Raw genomic sequence first — 9,124 nt, 5'->3', positions numbered from 1 at the left:
TGGTTTCGTGGTTTGTAGCATGCAGACAGCAAGCGATCACCTGCGAGATCCGATTCTCACAGAGGGGACCCCCTTGCGCGAGGCTACTAATTGGACATCCCTGTCGTTCTAATTATCTCTTGGTAATTGGTTCATGCAGTGAAAATTCCGCGGAAGCATCGACGGAGCTGAAGGGTCCTCCCTCTCTTGTCTCACAGAGGGCACTTTGATACGACCTCTACCATTGATGGTCCCCTTGTTGGGAAGAAGGTGGGCCAATTCTGGGGTGGTTTGTCAAAGGGTCTGCAAATCAAAAGAAAAGAGTCGTTCTCCATCAGTGAGTGTCAGCTGGAACGGAGAGGTGTGTCACTTTTCTTAGCACTTTAGCTGTAATGGGTTGTCATTATGGTTCCTCGTCATGGCGACCTTAATCAGGTTTTGAACGGCCAGCCAGGTCTCCCTAATCTTAGTTTTACACTATCCACAACATCACACTGGCTCTTCTTTCGTTTATCGAACACATTGGCAGCATGGACAGCGGGCATTCTGACTGGAGGATTCTGGGAGTTGTAGTCCAAACTCTTAAATTTTCAAGCTCTGATGGAGCATATACCTAGAAGAATTTTACAGTTCTTCGAGAAGTTCTCTCTTGAACTATGGGGTTCTATATGGAAACCCTAACGAGGCGGTTTTCTCTGCACTTAACAGAGTCCTATGGCCCGGTGAACACACTGAGACAGCTAATACCACGCTGAACACCACCTTTCCTCCAATCAAACCGCAAGCAACTACAGTAATTACTTTGATCAATTAATTAAATCAATTAACTCCACATGGATGCTGCAAAAGAAACTCCTGGAACAAGCAGGAACAAGATTTAAACCAGGAGCTGGGGACGGTATAAAAAGTGTGAGAAAACAGGACAAAGGAGCTGATAAGAGCTAAGGAAACCAAGGCATTTTCTATTGAGATCCGTACCTGAAGGGAAACTTAAAGAGGTATAAACGTACTGTCTTTATTAGGCATCTTCACAAGAACAATCCTAGGCTCACTTACTTGAGAGCAGTAAATCCATGACATGTGCTAGGACTGAGTTGCAGTTTCTGAGAAGAAATCATAAGTTTGCAGTAGGGAGGATTTTCATTCCTGTGCGTACTCATCCAAGTAAGTAATGAACAGGGGGAGGATTTCTATCACATTTCACATTTTCTCTGCAACCTACATTTGAATTCATAAGCAAGTTCAAACATGTTGGATATTGGACTGTCCGTCCTGGATGACACAGTTACTAGAGGCCAGGGGCATTTCTCTCTTCAATTTAATCTATATAGCCATGCAGGATACCTGTGCATGTTCATGGAGAAGTTACATCTTACCTCGTTCTGAAACCATCTATACACTTTGTTGTCTATCTGTCTGTATATAGAGACAGAGATAATGAGTTGTGGGATAAATCTGAATAGAGAGTTGTCATCAGTGGCTTCGCAGAGATGTTACTCAGAGCGAGCTTTTCCTATACACAGGTCTAAATGTACACATAGTCGAGGTATAGTGTGATTTCTCTTTTTATTTTATTTGTAAACCGCTCGTTGCTACTATTTAAAAAAAATCAGCCCGATCGGTCCCCCCCCTTTTCCCCTTGGAAGAACTGGTCAAGAAGATGCGATTCCAGCTGTCACTCCACAAAGTTTAATTCCAAGAAAAGCAAAATCCTTCTCCTGCTTCTACTTCTTTTCCCTCTCCTCCCCCTCCCTTTTTAATCCGCTGACTTTCCCAGTAGAGGGAGGGAGGGAGGGAAAGGGACTGCTGGAGCTTTAAGGGCCGCCTCTCCCCCTCTCCTCCGCTTAACAATGGTCTCAACCGAGCTCTGCTTCTCCAAGCAAAAATTGTAATATGCCATTTTTCTCATGGACGTTTCCCCCTCTCGGCTGCCGACGAAGTGACAGGAGAAAATGCTGAGGTGCCGCCAAGCTGCTCCCGGTGGTGCTGCCGCGGCTGCTGCTCCTGCTGCTGCCGGCCGACGGGGGCTGGCTGGGCTTCGGGGGCACCTCGCCTTCCTCCAGCGGGAGCAACGGCGGCGTCTCCGGCAGCCTTGCTAGGGAGGCGAGCGGCAAGGCGCCCAGTGGTGAGGGGGTGAGCGAGCCCGGGCGAGCCCCGCGCGCCCCTCGAAAGGCGGGCGGGAGAGACTGCGGCTGGCACTGATTCCCTGAAGGCGCGGGAAGACGACCAAGCCTCAGGTATGGCAACTTGCCTTGCCCACGGCGGCGCAACCCCGCTCCGATAAAGCCGGAGGGCAAAATGCAGAAACACACACACACACACACACACAGAGAGAGAGAGAGAGAGAGAGAGAGCGCCTCGCAGCTCCTAGAAGGATTATATTACGGGCAGTGGGGTGGTGGTGAGGGAGAAGCGCGGCGTTGCCTTCCAAGTACGGTTTGTGAGGGAGCGGAGGATGGCTTTCTGCGTGTAATATTATGAAGTCAACTTCTGAGGGGCTTTCGGCCCCCCCCTCAAATGATGGGTTGGGTTTCTGGGCGTCGGAGGTAATGCGTGCCAGATGTGAGAGAGGCAAGCCTGGGCTCTTAAGGCGAAGACACCACGCCGTGCTCAGGGTGGCGGGGAGCAGACACGTTTGCCTCCCTTCTTGTTCTTCTCTTTTGAACGTGAGGGTGATCGGAGAAGTCAGCGGAGGACTCCCGGGAGGGAAGGAGTTAACGAGGAGGAGGAGGAGAAACGGGCATGCAGTGCAAGTCAGACAATGGCACGGATTTTCCTCCTGGAATTGCTCTTCTGGGGGGGTGAAGTGAGGTGTAGCTGACAGCATCTGGAAAGGAGGGAGGAGGGGTGGCAGCGCCGAAAACGAGGGCCGGTGGGTGGGTCGGTGGGTGGCACAGGCGCCGTAGGAAGCCCTGGTCGTTGGGAGCCCGGCATCTCTTTGGATACGGGTTGGAACCGGGGAGGGGGCGAGCGGGCAGGCGAGCGAAGGGTTGGGCGAAGTCCTCTTGGAAGAAGGGCAGGGAGAGTCCTCGGCGCTGATGTCACAGCCGCGGGCACCGAGCGCGGGCTAACCAGGGGTGGCGATGCCACCGCCCCCGGGGGCAGGAGAAGGGCTGCTGCTTTGCCCTCCACGGAGCATGAAATGCGACCTAGCAGGCGGAACTGACGGATTCCCAAGGAGAGGCTGTAGACGCGGGGGGGGGGGCGGCGGGGGGGAATAGAGCGGGAGGGGCGCTATTCATGTTGCAATGGTAGCAGTCGTCCGCCTCGGAGAGGTTTTTAAGGCACGGGGAAGGGAGTGTTCAAGCCCATTGCCTCTGACACTGGGAGCCTTCAAGGTGATCTGCATCGGAAGGGCTGTCTGGGAAGGAGCCCTTTGTGGAGCCCCCAGCTGTGCTCTTGAAACGCTCTTCCTACCTGTCCCTCCTCTTTCCCCTACCTTCCCTTCTGTTCCCTGCGATAGAAAGGAACAGCAGCCAGAGAACAATTGTTAGGGACCTGTGGAGCAGAATTAACATTACTCATCCAGTTTCCGGGCTTTTCCCCTGGAGTGTCTGATACCAGGAGCTAGAGACTATCAGCTGGGTGGGGTCAGAATGAAAGGATGAACTCACTCAGGCTGAATTCTGCTCTTCAGAGATTTCTTCCCACCCAGGTTCAGAGCAGGCTGGGGAAGCAGAGGCCCTCCAGAGGCTGGGCTGGTATTCCCCACAGTCTTCACCCCTGACGGTGCTGGCAAGGGCTGATGGAAATAAGATTTCAACAGCATGTGGCCAGCCACAAGTGCACTGCCCTTAGATTAATGGTTTTAAAATCAGAATATCAATTTCACGAAAGGTGCATGCTGTGTTCTGCTCATCTCAAAGTCCAAAAGTTGTATTTTATTATAATTTGCTCTTTGGGATGAAGGAAGTGTGTGAACTTATATAAGTATTTAATTGTACTGTTATTATACCAGTTGTGAAGCAAGCAAGATACGTTAATGCCTCAGGGCATCCAGAATTGCAAATATGGTTGCATAGCACAATAATGTGTGTAGTTTTTACATTGCTGTTATTGAGGGTGTGAGGTGTATGCTGCACTAAAGACGTATGTGAGCTTTGTAGAAAAAGTACTTTTCACAAGGAAGTACAAATTGTATACTGTATAAAAATCACTTTTATGCTAAAGACTTGTTCTCATATGATTGCTATCAGGAGACCAGACCCTATCTATTGAATGCTTGAAATGCAGAAAGCCCTGGGTTCAAGTCCCAACATTTCCACTTTAAATTCATTTTCCGTTGCAGAGTTGAGAATAGAGCCCCCAGGGGAATTTGAAAAAAGAAATAGTGACTTTTACTCCTATTTCCTTCATCACATATCCCATTATCTATTACTTTTTTTCTTGATATTCATTCCTATTTATACTAATAAAAATCTATCCAAGTTAAGAACATTCACTAAAATTTCATTCAAATCTCCCGACAGTATCCTGAAATATATCCCCCAAAACTGATGTTTAAACAAGAGAAGAGAGTGTGGTCCTAATCATTCTGGTACTTTGTGTTATTACTTTCATTACCCTCAAAAGCAAAAATGTTACACATGAAGCAGTAACTTCCAAATTCTCTCTGAGCAGTGCCCTTCCTTGAGATGCTGGAGTCACTACCAGCTGGATTAGGCTTGGTTGTACTATATGGACCAGTGTAGGAACTCCATCAAATTAAACATTTTAGATGGCAAATGGAACCTTGGACAAAATGCTGATATGAGGAATATTCCTGTTCAGTGACCCATCTGAACAGCCAGGTCTTTCTCAAGGATATTCCCATTCCATTCCCTTCCACTTCCTCCTTAGGTTTTAATTTCTGCCTAAAACAGATGCACATCATCCTGCATTCACTAAGCATGCTCAGTCTTTTTAGCCACTTTTGGGTATTATTCTCAACACACTCAGTTTTCGGAAGCCTGCAGGTATCTCTTTCTTGTCTACAGGTGTCACCGTTTTGGCTACATAAGGAATGGTACTTATAGAGTGAGCTCACAATTAGAGATGGGATATTCATATTTGTATACAAATGTCTTGGACCCAGGTGGCCGGAATCCCCAATCCTGCCTCCTCAAACTGACCCGTCCACTTAATGGGTCACTGCACAGTGCATGTAGCCAAGTGTCTTGCTCATCGTGCCAATTTCCAACAAGAAAATTGTGCTCTTCTGGCTACTCCAGCCAAAGGGGTGGGATGTTGAATCTCTCTGCCTCAGCTGATGAGTGGCCAGAAGAGCAGGAAGGTGAAAAAGCACCAGCCAGGCTTCACCAGAGATTGGTGTGATGAGTAAGACACTGGCTGTGTGCACTGCAACCCATAAGTGGACAGGTCAGTTCAAGGAGGTGGGATTTGAAATCCTGGTGACCTAGGTCCTGGATATTTTGTATACGAATATCCCATCTCTTCTCACAATCAGTTTACAAAATATGATAACCATTTATCATATTCAGCTTAATGCTCATTGATGTCACCACTGGACTTGGGATACTGTTCTTTACAGTAAATTAATCTCTCTAAATATGCACTGTTATTTAATGATAGGTGTGTGCAGAATGCAAGAGGCCATTAAAAAGAACTCATATTAGTATTCACACCGAAAGAATGCTACAATGTAAAAAGAATTAAGTCAGTTTGAATCTCAAAATCCAAATTTTAAATTTGATGCAGATTTTCTTAGCTGGGGTTTGCAGTCCAAACAGTCATTTTAGTTCAACCTTTCTGTATGAAAAAATAATACCATGCAATTTGTAATCAATCAGAACTTAGATGCGCACTTTACTGGGAACAGTCCTGTGCCCTACTGCAAATGCTCAGCATATATCTTTCTGATAACATAATAGTCTCTTAGCAGCTTATTTTATTCCAGTTTGCTATTGCTAAATAAATAAATAAATAAATAAATAAATAAATAAATAAATAAATAAATAAATAAATAAATAAATAAATCACACAAACAAACACATTTGTTTGTTTTTCAATAGTGAAGGCCAAGCAGTCCATTAAAATCATTTCATGCCAATAGCTGCAGATTTCTGTCCTTTATTATATCTGCCCACTCAAAGTGTAAGGCTGAGCTCCTACTAAGGGGAACATCTCGGTAGTGTAGTAGCATGGGATTGCACTGGTTGTGCAAGCACTGCTTTTATGTAATCAATGATTTCCATGAAGAAAACCCCTGTTCTGCTTGCCACTAGTAATATTTGTACAACTGGTATGACCACATGCCAGCAACTTTTTCATTCAGTGGAAAGCTCAAACACATATTGGCCGAAGTCTTAAAGCTCATCGTCAGGTGGAGATTTTGTGCCTGATGGGATTGTGATCTTTGATTCCATGAAGTTGATCCATTATCACATCAGACATTTTTATTAATAAAATTATCCACATTCAAGAAGAGTTTGTTATTGGAGGGGTCCTACAGTCAAACTACCTCCCACAATCTGCTGAGGGTGGTTATACCTCCTTCAGTTCTATTCTAAGCTTTAAGAGCAGGATTGCCAGGTTTCAGGGCTCCTTCTGGAGACTCAGAGCATTGCTGTGCTTCTCCAGACAGAGACAAATCACAGGGTGAGCAATGCTAATGAAGGAGAATGTTTGATTTTATTGATTTTGCTGTGTATGTGAGGTCTTTAAAGACTGGGCACTGATCTTCACCCATTTCCTGCTAACAGCAGGGCTCACTGGTTCAGCGACATCATGTTTGTATGTTTGTTCTGTTTATATAACATGGCAATAAAAAGCCAAGACCTAATGGCGGGGACTGGGAAGAGAACTGGTGAGTTTAGGGGAACCATGTAATTTGTACTGAGACTAGGAATGAGCACCAGCATCTTAACTTGTAAGCCTTCTTTTTGAACAAACCCTTGTATTAGCATCATAGAACTTGGGAAAAATGCCCCATGGGCCTTCCAAATATCCCCATGTGTTCTTGTGCTGTAGACAAATCAGTGTAGGATGCAAGCCCTACCAGGTGTTTTTCGTGGCAACCAATACTGAAGGGCACTGTATTTCCTGGTTACCTGGGCTTTACCCAGATGTTGGCCCCCTCTATCTAGATTCCTCATCTACCTGTTCCCGCAACCAGATTGCCAGATTTGTGTCCCTGTCATACTCTTGCCCAGCTCACCTCTTGCAATATGACAAATCTCCCTGTGACCTGGCAAGCCTCCCCACAACATCTCAAGGCTGTGTCCTTTGGTTCCAGGTTCTGGCCCGGAAATCTAAGGGACATGGTAAACTTGCTTAAATATACTTTGCAGAGGATCAGAAAGTGCCTGGTTGGCCCCCTCTGCATTTTTGTGGAAGCCTTTTGCAATTTTTGAGCAGCCCCAGGAGGAATAAAATTGGGTCTACCCCTTTGCCCCCAAGGTGCTTCTGTGGGTGCAGTTTGCATTTTCTCTATGAATGTTTAGAGGCTTTGGGGGCTTTCGGGATTCCAGGGAAGCTTGGGAGCCACAGACAGCCCATGGGCTGTTTTTTTTTTTTTTTTTTTTTTTTTTTTTTGCCCACTCTTATTCTGTGCGGGGGATGGAATTAGAGGTGCAGAATCCATTATGGTTGCCTAATAACAATAGAAATGCTAGCTTTGAATAGGGATCAGCAAAGTTTTCAACTGATCAGCTATTTCTGGTTCGGCCTTTTTTTTTTTTTTTTGCTACTGTCACTATCACCCATTTGTCTAGACCGAATTCATAGCAATATTTTGGGGAAATATGGACAGCTTCTTTTGTGTTCTCATCCTTGGTTGTGCTCTTGGATGATCCTTATGGTGCAGTGGTTAAACTGAAGTACTGCAGAGAAGGTTCTGCTCAAGACCTGAGTTTGATCCCAGGCTAAGGTAGCTGGTAAGGCTTAGGGTTGACTCAGCCTTCCCTTCTTGATTACCCAGTTCACTGGGGGAGGGTGTGTGTGCAAGGTGTAGCTTAAATAATTAAACTGTAACTTGCCCAGAATGAACCTTTAAGCACTATGGGGCAATATATAAGCAGCACATTTTGCTTTTCATTACTCTTGAAGAGGCCAAGGTAGGCTGAATAGACAAGAACAGGGGGGGGCGGTCTTGATCAGCATGCAACCCCAGCTGAGATGGTCAATCTAACAGTAAATACTGTACAGTTCTTATGCGTGAAGATTGGTGTTAGGAGAAAAGTCTTAGAAGAGAATATTGTAATTTGTGGAAGCGACTCCAGATTTTAAGTTCATGGTGTGTTTGTTTTTTGCAGATATGTTTGAGTTTTATTTATTTAAACTGAAAAAAACCCAATTTTATTTTACCTTATTTCAGTTTACATTATGTTACACTGATATGCTATTTTTGTACAGAGAAGTGGTTTCCCCTATTAAATATTTATGTTGTGATGGCTTAATGACTGCATCCATTGAACACCCTGGGGTCCTTAGGGTGGCTAGGTGCTGCCTCATTGCAGATCATTGCCAAATTCTGACCTACTCATGGATAAAGTGTGCTGCTTAGGATAATAGCCTACGTCTGTGACAGAGAATGTGTGGTCCTCCTGCAGCTCATATCAGTCTAGCCTGCATAGTCAATAGTGAGCAATAACAGACATTTTAGTCCAAGAATATTGGGATGGATATGTGTTCTTGACTGTGTAATATGTAAAGCATATCATTGTGTGCTCTATGCAGCTGCTAGCTTGAAAGTTTTTGCCAGGGTTAGCATACCAGTAGCATGCCTATTTGGACTCTAGGTGGTTAGAGGTATAACACTGAACCCTTGTGGAACCCCTTACAGTGTTTATTTGCATGGCATTGCTGGAAGGAATTTGGGCATAGTGTTGAAGTTTCTGATCATTAATGTATGGAGTTTTGTTCTTGAGTCCTTGGAGAACCCTCTCTCTGGCACAACACCAGTCAATTTTGTTTCCATAGATGGAGGAATATGTTTTCAGAATAAAGTAGTGGTTTGTTGGGATTGAAACTATAGCAAAAGTTCTGAAAGTTACACAAATGAAATGGTGGTTAAGTGATTATGCACTCAGTGCAGATCCATACTCCATTGCTATATGATACTGCTTTGAACCACTACCTCTTGTCCCCTGCTAGTTACTTTATCAACATAGGAAGGGGATCAAAACACATTTCATTGTGGCATTTT

The 9,124-nt window shown here is 45.2% G+C and overlaps 1 protein-coding gene across 10 annotated transcripts in view; it reads left to right on the top strand.

Moving 5' to 3' along the window:
• The first annotated feature begins 514 nt into the window (after positions 1-514).
• The window catches only part of PPFIA2 (PPFI scaffold protein A2), a 324,926-nt gene continuing 316,316 nt past the window's right edge, over positions 515-9,124 (top strand). For 8 of the 10 annotated variants that reach the window (XM_078376967.1, XM_078376962.1, XM_078376960.1 and 5 more), the window contains exon 1: positions 515-1,143. In XM_078376967.1, the coding sequence (XP_078233093.1) occupies positions 1,053-1,143 (91 nt within the window). In that variant the 5' untranslated portion in view covers positions 515-1,052. Of the gene's footprint in view, positions 1,144-2,076; positions 2,217-9,124 lie in introns of those variants that run through there. The other 2 variants (XM_020777862.3, XM_078376961.1) reach the window with 1 other exon arrangement.

The sequence above is a fragment of the Pogona vitticeps genome, chromosome 5 (genome assembly GCF_051106095.1).
Source record: "Pogona vitticeps strain Pit_001003342236 chromosome 5, PviZW2.1, whole genome shotgun sequence".
NCBI lineage: Eukaryota > Metazoa > Chordata > Lepidosauria > Squamata > Agamidae > Pogona > Pogona vitticeps.
Note: the sequence above shows the minus strand (reverse complement) of the source record. Positions and strands in the feature narration are given on the sequence as shown.